Consider the following 18,435-nt stretch of genomic DNA (forward strand, 5'->3'; position numbering starts at 1 on the left):
TTTGATCACATTGTCACAACTGTTATATTTATTTCTTTTTAGAATTGTTCCCTTATCCCAATCCTGCAACCATCACTGGTCTGCTATTCTGGGAAAGAAAACAACCTACTGTCATATTATATTCATAATGTTCTACTATAGTATGGACAATGTAAGACATTTACCTACATTTTCTCAAATAGGCTGAAGGATTAACTGTTTTATTTCTTCTTCCTATGCTATTTCACCTGCTAGGCTTCTATTGGAAATACCAACCCCAAACTTCCTTAGGTACATGGAAAAATAAGTTATTTTGACCTCAGAGTTTCTCCCCCTTAATGTATGTTGTAGTCAGAATTTGCTCTTAGCTAAACACACCTTTCCTTTATGATAACTATACAGTATGGATTGAGGGTTGTGTTCGAATCCCTTGTTCTTCCCGAATTAATTTGCCACAGTCTAACTCTGTAGATAAGGTAGTTCCAGAAATGGAGTTGGATGGATGAGTTTGTTTACATTGTTGTCCATAAAAGAAACAAAAGGCCTTGTTGCATGCAGAAAGAAAAAGATGGAAGAAAAAGAAAAATTAAGAATATTAACCAATGTAACAAAATTTTAAAGAGAATGATACCAAAACTTATAAAACAATATACTTATAGAAAATGAAATTTGTGAAATATATTTACCAATATATAACTTCTCTAGGATATATTTGCAGATTTTACTGTATTATATCAAATGTGTTAATATATTAAAAATTAGCAACTACCCTCATATTTGTCATCTCTTTTATTAAAAGTTAATTGCAAAAAATAATTTGAATTTTTACTTTCTTATTATTTTATTGGCTGACAAGAATCAATCCATTTTCTCAGGAATATATATAACACAATATCTTAGTCAACTTTGCTTTAATGTTGATCGCTGTCTGCTTTAAACCATGAAGAAGATAACATTCTTGTATCTCATATAATTTTGTAGCAGAGATCCAAACCAATCCCAACATGTAAGTATAAAAATAAGGTATCACTGCAATGGTAACAAATATTTATATGAAAAAATTTGAGGCAACCCCAGGCTTTGCATGTTGAGAGTCAGATCTTCAAAAAGGCATGATGCCTTTTCCTGGAGGTGAGGAAGAGGAGGATTAAGGGATACTTAATCCTTTGTGAACTTTAAGGTAACCAGTCTGCCTCTTAACTTTTCCACCTCAAAAATAATAAAAAGAGCCAAATGGGATTTAGGCATCACAAAGAGATGCCACACATTACGATATGTACCCTGTAGTAAATTATGGTGTTTTCTAGCATGGTTTGGCCAAATATGGATGTTATATGATTAGGGGCTACACTCACACATACTAATTCATCTTCATGCAAATATGCACATGGGGGCCCATATTATCATAGATCGTAGTACCCTTTATATTATTTATTTATTATATTATATATATTATATATTCCCTGCATTCTCTCTCACACAGTTATTTTTTTTTTATTGGTAAGGATAATGCTTGTGACCTTTTTTATTTAGCAGGGTCATTTTTTCAACAGTAAGGCTTGGAATCCTTTGTTGAAATACCAGTTTCATTCCCTTTCTCTGCCTCACACAGATAATGCCAAAAGATTTAAGCAGTGGAGACTGAAAAATACCCCAGCTGTATCCTCACTTTGACTCTTGAAATTCTATAACTTCTTTTCAGCTGAACCTTAATTACTACCAGGTATGTTCTCTTGCACATAAAAAGCATGAACTCTGCATTTCTTTCATTGCACTAGGCAGAAAGGTCTTATCGAGATTAACAGTATTGTTATAATGATGATGAAGCAATGACACGTTGACTTTGTTGACAGCTATAGCCTTATAGAAGTGCCCATAGCACTAGCTGGAACCTATTATATAGGGCTGATCATAGGGAAAGGACTGGTATTGGGCAGAGTGACTCATAAAAAGACACAAGTGGTTCATTATTAGTTATTTCAGTTATCTTTTTAGTACAAAACGCTAGCTCAGCAGAAGGCAGCTCTTCCAGAACTCAATAATAAGGCAAAAGTGGGTTTTGTGTGGTAGGTTGGATGCCATTCTTTTATGTGAAGATACTTCCCAGACTGAACTCAGCTGGACTTACCTGTTCAATGTCACTATTTTTCTTTGATTTGTAAAAAAATTCTCCAATAGCTACAAACACAGAAAGAACTAGTCCTGCTGCAAGCACTATGAAAATGCCCCCAATATTTTCCACGCCGAGGGCACTAGCTTCTTTACTGTCCTCCTCTGGGCAGCCGTTGCCTCGCCACCATTTTTCCTTCATCATGTGCAACTTTCCTTCCTCTTGTAACTGGAGAATGGCAATAGTGATTTTGTCTCTATAAGGAGAGCCTGAAGAAAAGGAGTAAAGCAAAATTGAATATGTCAGGCTATATAGAACCATGTTAAAAACAGTCACACAGGTGCAATCCTCCCCCACATACATTTTTGTCTATTTGTTTGTTTGTTTTTAATTTAGATTATAAATTCACCTAACTCAACACTAATTCAGGGCTGCAAGCAGTAAAATACTTCAGGGTTATAGTATTGAATAAGTATAGTATTGAATTGCTTCTCTTTGGAATAGTGAAAGTCTTGTATTGCTATCTTATAACATTTGGTTTATTTATCAATCAGATTTGTAATATAGTTACAAAAGAACTTTATGTAGAAGTAAAACATATGATAGCCAGTTAGATATTTCAAAATTTGATCTTTATCTAAGAATCTTACAAAAACAATATTATATCTTCTCCAGAGAGACTGGTGAAAAAAATGCTTTCTCACAAACAGATTGTGGATATATTGGCAAAATCTGGGATGGTGACTTTAAATCAATAATAAAAGAATTATTACTTTAAAGATTTGAATTTGGTCTTTTGTGATTCACAATAATGCCAATATTCCCAGCTTAAGCAAGTTTTAATAGCTCAGTTTGGGCCAGATGCTTTGGCGGCTTCAAAGACACCTGAAATGCATAACTGAACATATTCTCAACATATGGTTATTAAAAGTTTGTGGATATTTTTAAAGTGGATAGTACTGGAGTAGATCAAACATGGACCAAAGAATTGGAATCTTCACCAATGCCCCATAAATGGTTTCATGTTCTTAAGTAAGTTTAAACAGTACTGATGGATTTGAGATTAAAACTGATTAATAAAATACATATTTAGATTGCATTCTAACAATAGATTCAAAGCAAGAACATCAGATTTTCTCTACTGGAAGATTTGACTACTAGCCGAAGAATGGTGAAGTAGTAATTTCTGAATAAGCAGATACAATCTCATGGTCTTGACCAAAATACCAATAAGTAGACCATCCCATAGTACTTCCCTGGCTAAGGACAGGGTGGGAGATCATTCAGTGGTATTCTGAATGGGTGCTTTTCACAAGGCAACTGCAGGACAGGCATTTTATGTGGGTTTGAGCACTGGGAGACAAAGGAGAACCATCACACTTCCAACCACAGAAGAACCTTTTTAAGGACACTGAGTTCACTAACCTCACTTTCTAATCACTTTTGGAAATTTCATGTAACTATTTTAAGGCTAGTAGAGATTTTCAAAATGACAATTTTTGTGAGTTTACCTTCATCTAGAACAAAAAAAATTATAAGTTTAAAAAATTAAAGTATTTGAATTAAATGACAAAAAGCTGAGTAAGACTAAGGAAGTTATTAAAAAAATTAGCAATAGGATAAATTTGGAATTTTAGTTTTTTTGCTAAAAGATTTTGGCAATAATTATTTTGAATTATAATTATATAAATAAATGATACCTTTGTGGGAATTAAATTATTTAGTCTATTTTAAGTAAAAACAGAAGTTGGAGATAAAGGCAAATTTGAGATTTTATGATTTCCTATTTTGGACACTAGAGGGGACTAAGTATTGAGCCATAAAAGAAAAAAGAGGCTTGTCTTTTGTTTTTTGTCAGCATTGGGACAAAAATGACAAAAAAAAATGATATGACATATTTAAATTATGGGGACAGAAACTATAGCAGCTCCAATGTCAGCAATGATGTTTGCTTCTTTGGATGATTGATGTGGTGGATGCAGTCTGGATTCCCAGGAGGGAAGGGCTGCATCCCAGAGGACAAAGTTGCAGATAAGGTTAGATACTTTGGGAGAAAGAAAGTAAAGCAGACTCCTCCCTAGCAATTCTTAGAATATATCTATAGTAATACAAGTAGTTGGTTTAGTTGGCAATATTTTTGTTTACAGGTGAAGAATAATAAAGGAAAGTGCTGGGAAGTAATTCCATATGTTGCTCCTGGTTCCTGGGGCCTGGGAGTTTATTTCCAAAAGGTGTTAAAAAAGAAATGACAGATGTGAAAGAGAATGTTCTCAAAGATTTACAGGATCAATAATTGAAAGAAACTTCATCCAATGCAAAAATATTAGGATATAAAAAATATGTTGAAATATTGGAAAACTAAAAAAAAATGGGGATTACAACAAAAAGATGGCAGTTAAAGTGGAAATACAAATGATAAGCCAACAGGCATCATCCGTCTGGATAGTGATTACTTAGTGGATTTACAAAAAAAGATTTTCCTAAAGCCTTGAAGAAGACTTTGAAATGGAAAAAAGAAAAAGGAGCTAAAATCATATGACAACTTTTGAATAAATTAAATATCAAGCTTATTAGAAGCAAAAGGAAGGAGTGCAAAGTTGGTTTGTTTGACCAACGTTAAAATAAAATAGATTTTTTATAAAACTCTGGGAATCCTTTAAGAAGTTTTTGCTGACACCATGACTGAAATGTTGATGTGCATGGATATCATTGAATCAGTCATCTGTACTTTTATAACTGTCTAGTTTGATATAGCAACCAAATAGGACAGGTAGTCTTCAACAGATAGTTAGGACTGCAAGAAAAAATAAATTGTAATCAGCCTGCCTTCCATTGAGGATCTGCATACTGCATGAGCCAGAAAGAGGGCTAAGAAAATATCTACAGACCGCCCCATATCCTGAACATAAACTGTTTCAACTTCTCCCCTCAAGACGCTACTATAGGGCATTGCATGACAAAACAACTAGGTATAGGGGCAGTTTTTCCCTAGCGCCATCACTTTGCTGAACATTTAATTTCTGCAGCACTGTCTTATGTCTAAAGATACAGTATTTAGCCATGTAGTAGGGCTATATTACGATTAATCTTCTCATTTTTCCTTTTACCTTTTACTGTTGGTATCTTATTATTATAGTACTTTGTTGCTTATATCTACACTGAAAGTTTATGCACCAGAGACATATTCCTTGTGTGTCCAATCATACTTGGCCAATAAAGAATATTCTATTCTATTTTATTTTATTCTATTCTATTGGAAATTATAATGATTAAAGTTGTTATAAAAGTTATTATAAAGAATAATAAAGAGTATTAGTATAAAAGATATAGGAAGAAGAGATATTTGCATATGCCCATATTGGGTAGAGGATAAAGAATCACTAAGTTTATTTCTACCTATTATGAAGATCAAACTTGCTTCTTTAAATATTTTTTTCCTCTTCCTCTTTTTCCCTTTCTTTTATTGCATGTTATATTGTTTCTTTTTCTTTCTTAATTTAGTTTGTACAGTCTTTTATTATTATTACTTAATTTTTTCAATTAATTTTTAAAAAATTCTTTTAAAAAAACATTAAGAAATATTGAGAATTTGGATAAATGATATTAATCCAGATATTGAGGTTTGGCATTTGGAAATATGTGATTTATCTGTCCTTCAAAAGGCATTATTTTCTACTGCTGAAAAGATGAAGCAATAAGTTGATGATTGGCATATGTAGATTTCATGATATTTTACAATAATATTTTCATTATAATATTACATGCTATATTTTGTAAACCAGTGGTTACAAGTTCAATATAAAATTTTGCTTTTCTTTTTACAGTTTTCTTTTTAAGAATCATTTTTAGCTTTTTGGTTTATTTAGTTTAACATTGTTACTATTGTGTACTTATACTTTCTTAAAATAGAGAAAAACATGAAATATATTTTAATTATTTTAAAGAATCAGAGATTAAAAATAGCAGCAATGATGATTGCTGCTATAAATTGCTGCTTTAAACTCTTTGGATTAAATTGATTAAAACAAGTCAGGAGGTAGCATAATATTGTGTGTGAACTATCTGCATTTATTTATAGGATATAATATAACTTTTCCTGCTTCTCAACCTACAAAACTCTTGTTGACATCATGTTAAATAGAATTTGTTTTATATTATGAAGTATTATGAAGTATTCCAAAATGCTTACCATCAGCAATCTACCATCTATATATAACATTTCTTACCAATTGGAGTTCCTACGCCATAACCTTTTGAATCAATGAGTCCCCCAATCTGGGTGAGATTGCAGTTTCTCTGAGTGACATATTCTATACTGGTTGATTCCATCAGCAGAGCATAATCAGTAGTAAGCACCCGCTGGATGCCTATATCATTGTTCTTCACCAGAGCTGTCAGTTGCCTACTGCTCATAAAAGCCCACATTTTCTCATATGTTGATATTTTGGATTTCTAAGAAAAGAAATTATAAGCAGTAGAAATCAATATTCTTCATGCATGTTAATTGCTAAGCATTCCAAGATGACACTATCCTTGATTTGGACCTTAGGAAAAAAGAACCCTGATGTCTGTAAATGATTTATGCTAAATTTAGTTCTGTGGACAGCATCTTTACATGCAAAGAATTTGCATCAGCCAATAGATTGTTCATGTGGCTTCTAATGTCCTTTTTGGGGTGTGCACTTTAGAGTGCATTGCATAACAGAATAGTGGTTCCTCTGCTTGGCTATGGTAGATTGTAAGGTTAAGTCTTACAGATTGTTGTTAATGGTTTTTTTTTTAAAAAAAAGATATACAAACTATATGTGGGAGTCAGATAAGAAAAGAAAGAAAAAGAAAGAAAGAAAGAAAGAAAGAAAGAAAGAAAGAAAGGAGGGAGGGAGGGAATTGAAATGTGGGTTTGGAATAATGAAAGATAATCTTTTTCTTTCTTTGCCAGAAATCAACCTATATGCTATTTAGTCAAGCATAGGAAAAACATGTTCTTTTCTACAAATTTTCAAACATTAAATAAAAATGAACTGAGAAGCATGCATAGGAAAAACCACTAGGTTTCCCATGATGCTGATATTTCAAGCTAGTTCCATTTACAGTGTATTATGTGAAGGAATATTCCTATCTGTTCACATTATTTTCAAATCACTTATTAATAGAAATAGCTACGTCGATCTGAGAATAGAAGAATAGAAATAGTTACTTCGATCTGAAATCTTTTTACAAAGAAAGAAAGATCCCAAGGCAGAGAGTTGCTACTGGAATGATCAACATTTAGATGTATCTTTAAATTATCACTTAATCGTAGAGTTACTGTACTTTAACTTTTATTATGGTATTTAATTGTTAATGTTGACTTAAATATCAAGTGCCTTTTATACAGGCAGAATATTATAATAAGCATGTCTGTCACCATATTACCACATAGTACCATAAATCAGCAAAGCACACATACTCAGAGAACAATATACAGTGAGCATTTTTGATAGTTAAATAAGTAATGATAAATAACAATAAGGTGGGAATTGAATCTTTATCCTGAACAGCATTGCTGATAAATAAGTAACTGGAAGCAAAAAACTAAGACAGAGAGACGATCTCTTTCCCAACAAAGCACAATATGGATTATCAGGGATATGTTAAATTCTGAAAAATTACTTGAAGTCGTACATATTATGGATTCCTTTCTTTATTATTATTGGATTCCATATCTTTGGCTGCCTATTTACAAGCTTCCCAAATCTTTGCAGGTGTGGTAAGACCTTCCTTTTACACAAGGTAATGGTAACACATGAGTAGTTCACAAAGAGGAAGTAAATACCTGCTTTTGACCAGAAACTTTATGGCCATGAAAATCAATCCTCTACTCAGATTTGAATCTGTTTTTTTCTAGAAAGCCAATCCATCTCATTTAATTCCATGTTTAAATGAAGCACTGATTTGCCCAAAGATTTTACTCAGCCTTTTCTCCCTGTCTGCATATGCAGTCTTCCAAAGTTCAGCACAGTCTTTTCTTATTTCCAATTTAATGATCTTTGCATGCAGTCTAAAACTAAAGCCATACTAAATAGAATATTAAATGCATATTGTACACAGTTTATTAGCATTATTTGTAAATAGGATCATCAGAAACATGATCTTAGGTGAGACTTTTTTGTAAGGAAGTTAATTTTCTACTTAATATAAAAATAAAAAACATGTGCACCTTCCAAATTTTAGGTCCAGGTCCTGAGAAATGTAACTATAGAGAAAGCTCTTGGTGTGACTAAGTGTATTTAATATTGTGAAAACCCAGAAACATTAAAATCAACTGAGATAATAAATTTAAAGAACTGTAGTCTAAATATAATTTAAATGTAACATCATATTCATATGGGTTTTTTTTAGAAAACAGCTTATTTAACCACTGTTGGGCTCCCCCCCCAAACTATGGCTTAAATCCCAAATTGATATTGGCCATGCCTATTTACAGGGGGGCAAAGGAAAAGGTTGGGATTTTTTTTGAAGGCTGAGCAACATAATTTTGAGTAAACACCTATAGTCAGAAGGATCCAACAATCAGAAATCCAATATGTATATCCAGTTTTGATTTACCTGCATAATTTATTCTCATCATCCAAATGTACTATTCAATATATAACAAAGTATTAAAAAATCATAGCAATTCACTAACAAAAAGTTTTCATAGCATCTTACCTTGAAAAATGTCATGGTTGATCCATCTCTAACAGCTCCATATTCTATCCTAGTTTGTTTTGCTAAATCATCTGCTGAATCAATAGGTGACTCCATCCTCTCAACCGTTAAGAAGGCAGCCAAATTAGCAGTGTAGGATGAGATTATAATTAAGGTAAAAAACCACCATATTCCTCCTACTATTCTGGTGGAAAGAGCTTTTGGCATCAGCTCTGATCCTGCATGACACCATCAAAACAATTGTATTACAATAGGATGAAAAGAAATGTTAAGATCACGCTATGGAATGTTATTTTCAGAAACATGTTAACTTATGAATACAGAACAAAAATGATTTGATGCTATAATTTAGATGCATAGAGTAATGATAGACTCAACAAATACTTTTCATAAGATGAATGCAGTGCTAGATGACAAACAAATAGATGTCTTTGGATCAGAACTGCCATTTATTTATTTTCCTTAATGATTAACATGTCCCTTAATTGCTTTTTGAAGTAAAACAGCTGAAGTATGATGATGGATATTCTTAGTTGGAAGTAGATTTTATTGATGTTGCTGTAATAAATAGGACCAGAATCAGAATGAAAGAACTTTCAATATTATGCCCTATAATATGAGGATATATTACTTTTCCTTTACTGAATGCCTCAAAATATATGAAGAATTAGGCAACATTAAATATAGCAAGGTCAGGAAAGTAAATGGATAATTGCCTATTATTTAATTATTAAAGCACTATTCTTCCTCACCCTGGGAAATATCGACATTCATTCTAACTATTCATATTACTCCTCCCACCACATAATATCAAGTGAGAAATTCTTCTGTACATACATTTGGGGAGAACCTTGTCATTTATTTATTCTCAGAAAACATAATATTTTCAATAAATGTTCAGTTTATTACAACTGAGTTACCCAAGCATCTCCAAAAATGTTCTGGTACAATTCTCCCTAGTTATCCTTTGACTGTGCCTATTTTGTTAAAAGTGAATACAATCCTAATATTACTGCAGACTAGGATTACGCAAAATGAAATTCAAGACACCCTGCCCCAAGCCTGAAATATTGTTTTAGATGCAGGACATCTGATTCAAGCATGAAATGGGGAGTTTTTATCATTTGGGAAGTCTTTTGAATTCAAAATTTTAATTGGAAATTGGGCTCTGAATTTCAATACCCATTTTTTCAGATTTACCTCTTAAAAATTTGATATGAGGCAAGACAATAAACAAATTAGTTTGTTGAAGCTGCCACTGCTACCTTTAAATAATCTTTCAACTTTCCTTTATTTGTTCCTTATTTCCCTGTTACATAAAATGAAAACTACCCTGCATCATATAACTTAGATAAAATAACACCATTTAAACTGCATCTGGAGTTTTGAGCTGAATATGGGGATTGATTTCTGATCTGTCAATAAACAATTGCAGAAAAACCCGAGCAACCCTTATATCAAGGAGATAAAAAAAATCCTTCAAATTTTTATTGCATTTCTACTGATGCTTAAAAAGCATCAGCAATTAAACTTCTTCCTCTTCACAACATCTCAGCAGGTGGTCAAACTCTTTATATGCTGACTACCATGCAAGTGTATTAACTGTTCTGATTTGTTTACCAAACTTTTTTTGGTACCAAGATGCTATATCTTCTAAGACAATTATGTGGAAGGCAAAAGCATAATTTATGGCCTTGGAAAATATCTTTATTTGTAAACTGAAATGTATTTTCCAAATTAAATATTGGAAAATATCTAATTTAAATACGGTATTTTCCAAATTAAATATTTCAGATAAAAGTTTGTGTTAGGTATGGTTTAAGGCTGCAAATTGTATTAATATAAGATAGTCAACAGAACTTAGCTCTGTTGATATTATTGTAATAACAATAGCCGTAATAACAGCTGTTGAAAAGTAATTCAATAGCTCATTGTGTTATAGCATTGCAACTTGTCAAAATGATACGATTTCTGCTTCCAAGATAGATATTCTACACAGGGAGGTTCTGAAATTCTTACATTCTTTATTGCTAATTTTGATTTCCCTTTGATTTATAAGAAAAGCCCATTGCTGGTGTGAAAAGAAAGAATGCATTTCATTTAGACATCTGCTTGTTGCCAATCATACAAGGTATCAGAAGATACCACTTTAACCACAGAAAAGCTGAAACCATACCATTGGCTGACAGAATGATATTCCCCTGATTTTGATTAAATCCAAAAGAAAAAAATGCCTGATTTTGAGCAGAATGCAGGCTTCTTTGAAAAATGAATGATCAGATATAAATAACCCTTACAATTGCTATGTGAGCATCCTTCCCAATTCATATTATGGGGAAAGGGGACTGATACTTTTTATATCCATCTCTCTTGGCATCTATTTATCTGCTAAATACATGAAACAAATTTGTCTATTCTGTATATGCATAGTTGTGGTATGTGCAGAAAATTATTGTGTCTGATTTTTATGGTACATTATGGAATCTTATCTATTATTCTTAACAGGTTCATCATTGAGTCTTACAAAGCTGCATTCATTGGAATGTATAACTCTACTGATTAATTTGCATGCTGAATATTGACTCAAGTAAGTATGGTATATTTACTAAAATCTAAGATTGAATTGAATTCAAAGAAGTTATTCCCAGAGAATTGGGATTAGTAATAACAGCTTTCTGGTTTAGAATAACAACTTCACGGTGGTTATATAGGCTTGTAAGCGGGGGATTTTAACCTGTTTTCTATATAAATTAATCTCTAATTATATTGCATGTTCAAAGAAAAAAATTGATCTGATTTAAAAATCAGGGAATGGTGGGGATATAAATGTTACACATGAGTGACAATATTTGCTGAAGACTCTCTAGGGTCTGTTTTATTTGTTTTGGCAGACATGACAGCCAATCCTGATTCAGACTTTGCTCCACCTCTATAGAAAAGAGAAAGTCTGATGATCACAACTTATAATTTAATAAACAATCCTTTATGATTCAGCAGCATAAAGAGCAAAAAAGAGCATACCAACAGGTGCAGAGGTTAAAGCCATTCATTTCTTGTTCAAACGCTTCATGTTAATGATGCTGCCCTCATAGTCCACACGTACCACAAGTTTGTACATGGAAATATTTGCTGCGATTTACAAATGTTTGAGTTTAGTTTTCCTTTTTAATGCTTCTTCAAAGACAAGCAGAGTCTGGTTGGGGCTGACTGTCATGTATCCAAGGTAGTGGTAACTTGCAGACACGACATCCCACAGTTTGTTGTGGATGTTGGTAAACTCCAAAAAAAGAAGATTATTAAGAACACCAAATTTATACATAAAGCACTCTGAAGTATACACCTGTCCAGTAGTGAGAAATTGTATGTGTTATATTCACCAAATGACAAAAAGAACTTACTCTAATGCATGAAATTAGATTTCCTCACCCTGTGTACAATATTCTTTGGTATGTAAATCTTCCTACATATACCAAAAAAGCTAGACGAATACAAGAAAAAAAATGGCTTATATTTTTTCCAGATTATAACACTGTTTTATACTAGCAAAGCTTTTAAAAATGTCTGTTCTTATAATTTGCTTAATGTGTGATCAGTATTGAAAGGATTCACAGCAACATAAACTTTATATAAATGTATATGTCATATGTAGGCAAAATGCATTACTTCAAGTCTCCCAGTGAATACCATACAGTATCAAAAGCATCCTATTAATTTCACAGCCAAATGGGCCTTTTGTGCAATTTCTAGAATCAACTGCAATTGTGAGCATCAAACATTGGATACATTTAGAAGAGACAAACATCTTAAATATCTGCAGAGAAGCCTTAATTCTGTTTTGGTAAGTAACGTAAGTTTGACAAGTATTTTCAAATGAAGGGCTCTTTTCACTTGGGTTCCATGGCCATTCTCCCCAAGTGCATCGTTAAATTGTCAGTACATAAACTTATGTAATTATATCTTTCCTTCCAAATTAAGCTTCCACGTTTTTGCTATAGCTACCAATAGTGGAGTTTACCAGCACAGCAGCCCTCCATCAAACTGTGGGATATGTGCAGAAGTGAAGGGTAACCGCTGTACCTTGCTGCATGAGAGCTCCAACTCCAAACCAGAAACTATTAAGTAAAGTAAAATTGTTTTCCACCACATCTGAGTCAGGGTTGCATGGGTGGGGGTTATACCACTCGTAGGGTGTAAACCTGTGGTAGTTAACAGAAAGAGTTGGTAAACATCACATACAAATATGCCAAACACTGAACAAAATCCAAAGATTAATGAGAAAAAGAAAAAAAAGGAATCAATTAAGGCCATATTCATAAATATGCAATCACAGCACAAAAGATCCAAAGCAAATTTGCAGTGCAAAGCATTTTAGAATACACTTTTCAATAAAAGGACTAATTCCATTAAGTCTATTCATCTTTGGTTCATAGCCAGCAAGAAAGTCCATGCATCATGTAAAAATTAGGAAAATCACTTTTAAACGACAACCTTCTACAATGCACTTTTTTAGACTAAAAAAAGTAGACCAAGGATTCTTCAGTGCTGAAGAAGCTTCTTGGATGAGAAGTGAAACATCTTCAAAGAAAAACCAGAAAGTCCAGTTGCCTCTTGAAAAAGCACCTTTGGGACAACCATGATCTGGGTTACTGAGAATTTCTATAGACCTGTGATGGTAAATCTATGGTACGTGTGCCAGAAGCGGCATGCAGAGCCACCCTGTGCGGCTTGCTGGGACCCGCAGCCTCACTGGTCAGCTAGCCTTTATATGTGTGGGAGTGCTAAAACCTGGAAAGCAGCGTTCCGGCGTGTATGAGCATGCTGGCACCCAAACTTCTGGGGTTTCTATCGCGCACACGTGCGACGACCAGCTGTTAGTTGGATGCCAGCCTGCACTGGAAACTGGAAGTTTAAACGCCAACACGTGCTTGCACACTGGGATGCTGCTTTTCCAGATTTCGGCGCTCCACACGCGTGAAGCCCAGCAAGGCTGTACGGTTCAGGCAGGACAGTTTTGTGTGCCATTTGCGGCATGCAGGTCGGCAAGCAGTAATTAAAAAAATTAGCCATCACTGCTATAGACCAAGGATTGTAATTTACAAGACACTGATAAAAGTGAAACCAATTGTAATGATGATATCAGGTTTTGATAAAGGTGCTCCAGTTACATGTATATTTTCTCTATATGAATTATCTTCTATGTCAATAATATGTATCTGTATATTTCTGGAGCAATTTTCCATACAATAATAGTATTTGCCAAGTATGTGTGTGGGTTGGATGCATGAAAGCAAACCCACAAATGGACTTGGCCTATGTGCTGTTTGTTGCATATTCATTGTAGCAGATAATTTCCTTATCCTCAACTGGTACAGGTAAATAGAACTATATTAATGTTTTAAAAACCCTAACAAACAGCATTCAAAAGTACATTTTGCCCCATCTACGACTTTCTTTAATTTATATTTCTTTTGTTATCACTGGAAATTATACAAACAGATTCAAATCATTTATCAGGAAAAAACCTCACTGAATGATTTTTCACTCTATTCAATTTAGCATCATTATTTTAGAACAATTTTAACTTTATAAAATATTTTATACCACCTCTACAGTATAGAAATGGGGGAGATGTATGAATCAGGATTCTCATCATGCAGGCTTTATATCTTATTTAATTATTGGAGTCCTTCAAACTTGGCTGTTGGGAAGAATGAATCAGTGCCATGCCAGGTGCTACAGTTCCCACTATCACAATATTGACCTGACTTCTTGATACAATTCTTGTAGAAATATCCAAGGAATGACAAGCTCCCCATACCTCCCCTAGTTTCTTGAGATCCATTTGCCTGCAATCAATCATGTTAATAAGGTTATATTTGTCGAGATCAACATATAAGCTGCAGCATTACTTCTGTCACATGATCCATTAGCTCATCCAATTCCACCAGTTCTTAACATACAATTACTAAGGACAGAGCCCTTATATTAACAAGCCTTCTTGGCATAAGAACAATAAATGTCTAGGCGGTTAATATTTTGTTTTAATTTTTAGAATTGTTATGCAAAATTATTTTAAAATCAGCAAAATTATTTTAAATTCTTTACCTATAGATGATTGCAGATGGATAATTCCAGAGTTGTAGGACATATTTTCATTATTATAAATATGGTCTTAATTGACAATACCATGTCAATACAATAGCTATTTAACTATATACTTAAACTTTGAATATATGCATTCTTTGTTATAAGCATTCTTGTTACTGCACATTGTGTTAGACATGAAGCAATGAACATAGATAATAATGAAGGTACTGATTGTAACAGTTTGTAGTTTAGGATGCTGTTAGTTAAATAATATAATCATCAGAATAATACCTAATTAAAAAATCAAAATGAGATGGCTATTCAAGAAAACATCTCACATGCATTATATGAAAAGTACCATTTAAAAATACTCCATCAAGCTCTTGAATTTGAAATTTAAAATTAAAATAAATATTTTAATCAACAACACAGGATCTAATTATGGTAACAACAGGACTGTGCCAGCATTGAGGCAGAATATGCTTCAATTTAAAAGGCAATATTGAAAATTTTAATCTATCCACCACCATTTACAATGTTATGTGCTTAGGTTTCCATGTCTATTAAACAAATAGCACTACAGGCAATATTGGGACTGGGTCATTGGTGGGTTACATCTTGTACGCCCCAGTACGGGCATAGCTGTGCCTGCTGGGAGCACTGGGTACCGTTCCGGTACGGTACTCCGGAGGGCCCACCCGCCTGCGCGCCTTACCGAGATTTGAGCACTTCGGCGCTTCCGCACACTGAGCGTACGATGCCTGTGCGATGCTCAGCTGAGCAGCTGGAGGGTCACGGAGGCATCGCAGGAGGTAAGGACGCATGTGCGCACTGTGTGCATGTGTGCACACGCTGCACACATTCATGTGGTGGACGCTGGGCCCCGTTGCACTGTACCTGTTGCAACAGTATCTGGAAATCACCACTGAACTGGGTAAACATGCTTTGGGATCCGAAGACAATGGATGGACAAAATAACTAGTGACACTATATGTAAGAATACGTGGGAAAGAAAATTTCATCATACCAAAATCCTGAAACTGAACCCAACTCTTCTGTAGAACATAGGACTATAAGATAAAATATATAATCTCAACCAACCAAATTAGGTGTAATCATAATGCATATACAGGGAATCCTCAATTTACAACAGTTCACTTAATGATCATTTGAAGTTACAATGGCATTGAAAAACGTGACATGATTGTTTTTCAGACTTATGACTGTTGCAGCATCCCCAAGGTCATGTGATCAAAATCCAGCCACTTGGAACTGACTCATATTTATGATGGTTGCAATGTCCCAAGGCAGTAGTGGGTTTCAATTTTTTTTAGAACCTCTTCTGTAGGTGTGGCCTGCTTTGTGGGAGTGGCTTGCTGGCCAAGTGACCAGGTGGAAGTGGCTTGCTGGCCATGTGACCAGGTGGGAGTGGCTTGTCAGCCATGTGACCGAATGGGAGTGGCTTGGCAGTCATGTGACTGGGTGGGCATGGCCAACTTGTAAAATGTGGTGAAACTCACTTAACAACGCTCTTGCTTAGCAACCAAAATGTTGGCTCACAAACTCTGGCATTTGAAGCACACAAGTCTTAAAGCTGTTAAATTACAAGACCCTTGCACCCCTAACCCTTTAGAAAAAAAAACCCAGTTGTATTCAAACTTGACAGCTTAAAGACTTGTGGACTTCAACTCCCAGAATTCCTTCTCCAGTCATTTGGCTCAGGAACTCTGGCATTTGAAGTGTGCAAGTCTTAAAACTGTCAAGTTACAAGACCCTTGCACCCCTAACCCTTTAGAAAAAAAACCCAGGGGTGTTCAAACTTGGCAGCTTTAAGACTTGTGGACTTCAACTCCCAGAATTCCTCCTTTCGTTCTTCATCTTGATGATGTGCGGACGGGCAGGTGGAGGGAGCTGGAACCAGTTCTTAACAGCACTGTAGATTTGTGGAACCTCTTCTATAGAAGAGGTTAGAACTGGCAGGAACCAACTCCTGTCCCAAGGTCATATGATCACATTTTGTGACCTTCTGACCAGCAAAGTCAATAGGGAAGACAGATTCACATAACAACCATGTCATTAAATCAACAACTGCAGTGATTCATTTAACAATCGTGGCAACAAAGATTGTAAAATGAGGCAAAATTCACTTAACAAATGCCTCACTTAGCAACATAAATGTTGGGCTCAGTTTTGGTCCTAAGTCAAGGACTACCTGTACACAAGAGGATATGCACAGTAGCATTTTGTCCATATGTAATATTTGAGAGCTTGTGGAAGAAATTATTCAAAAACCTATAGTTTGCCTTTCAAGAAATAATATCTTGAGTAAGAAATAGATTCTTGTGGCATATTGGTTTGAATGAAATTTCTTTTCCTTTATTGAACTCCTTTCTATATGCACTGAACGATTAGCCAAATAAGGAAATTAAGAAAAAACTAGGCAGAATCACTAAAACTCAAAGAGTCCCAAAAAAAGAAAAGAACACCATCTTGGTGCAAAAGCCTAAAGGAAGTATAAAAATTGCTGCAGTAATTCTATGCGACCAAGCTGGTCAAGATTTAGGTATTGAAAGGTAATAGAATAGCTATTATCTATCTATCTATCTATCTATCTATCTATCTATCTATCTATCTATCTATCTATCTATCTATCTATCTATATTTTCTAAATTTCTGAGGTAAAGGTAAAAGGTAAAGGTTCCCCTCGCACATATGCACTAGTCATTCCCAACTTTAGGGGTGATGCTCATCTTCGTTTTAAAGCCAAAGAGCCATGGTAATGTGGCTGGCATGGCTAAATGCTGAAGGTGCACAGAACGCTGTTACCTTCCCACCAAAGGTGGTCCCTATTTTTCTACTTGCATTTTTTTACATGCTTTTGAACTGCTAGGTTGGCAGAAGTTGGGACAAGTAACGGGAGCTCACTCCATTACACAGTGCTAGGGATTCGAACCACCGAACTTCCGACCTTTCTGATCAACAACCTCAGCGTCTTAGCCACTGAGCCACCGTAGATTTAATTTCTATAGGCACCCAACTCAACTAAGTGACTTTAAACAAAAAAAGGAAGAAAACAAAGCAAAATAAAACAAAGCAAACCATAGTAGATGTTGGAAAATAGTTGTGGAATTTCCATGCCTAACCAATCCTCTTTCCAGCAGCTTTTTAAGTAGTCAGTGAAAACATCCAAGTTCAAATTATATTGAAATTATCATTTTACAATATAGTATTTTATGAATTATTCTGCTCTTGTCCAAAGTGTAATGTTGGCTTGAAGGGATGGGGACCATCTATTTTTATTACGCATATATACATATTTTATTGCAGTCTTCGAACTTTGGGGCCTTCAGTCCTCAGTTACCATTGCCATAACTTAAGAATTTAGAAAGTTTAAGTCACCTCATCTTTGGAAGGCACCCAACCTCCTAGCTTGCCAATTAAATCAGCTATGGATCTACATTTGAAATTGACTGCAGTTCATACCAACCTATGCCATACTTATGCAAAATTTTAGATTGTAGGGTATCTCCAAATGATTTATAATATTTACAGTGCACATGTTGTAGCTG

General features: G+C 34.4%; 1 protein-coding gene across 7 annotated transcripts in view; it reads right to left on the bottom strand.

Annotated features, from left to right (window-relative positions):
• The window catches only part of GRIK1 (glutamate ionotropic receptor kainate type subunit 1), a 151,887-nt gene that overhangs the window by 3,983 nt on the left and 129,469 nt on the right, over positions 1-18,435 (bottom strand). For 5 of the 7 annotated variants that reach the window (XM_087721580.1, XM_087721579.1, XM_087721576.1 and 2 more), the window contains 4 exons: positions 12,857-12,975; positions 8,780-8,997; positions 6,316-6,541; positions 2,108-2,358 (listed from right to left, as the gene is read on the bottom strand). In XM_087721580.1, coding sequence (XP_087577706.1) covers positions 2,108-2,358; positions 6,316-6,541; positions 8,780-8,997; positions 12,857-12,975 — 814 coding nt within the window. Of the gene's footprint in view, positions 1-357; positions 524-2,107; positions 2,359-6,315; positions 6,542-8,779; positions 8,998-12,856; positions 12,976-18,435 lie in introns of all 7 variants that reach the window. The other 2 variants (XM_087721577.1, XM_087721575.1) reach the window with 1 other exon arrangement.

This window comes from Thamnophis sirtalis, unplaced genomic scaffold (assembly GCF_051295495.1).
Source record: "Thamnophis sirtalis isolate CommonGarterSnake01/CBP01778 unplaced genomic scaffold, rThaSir2_p1.2 scaffold_8, whole genome shotgun sequence".
Taxonomy (NCBI): domain Eukaryota; kingdom Metazoa; phylum Chordata; class Lepidosauria; order Squamata; family Natricidae; genus Thamnophis; species Thamnophis sirtalis.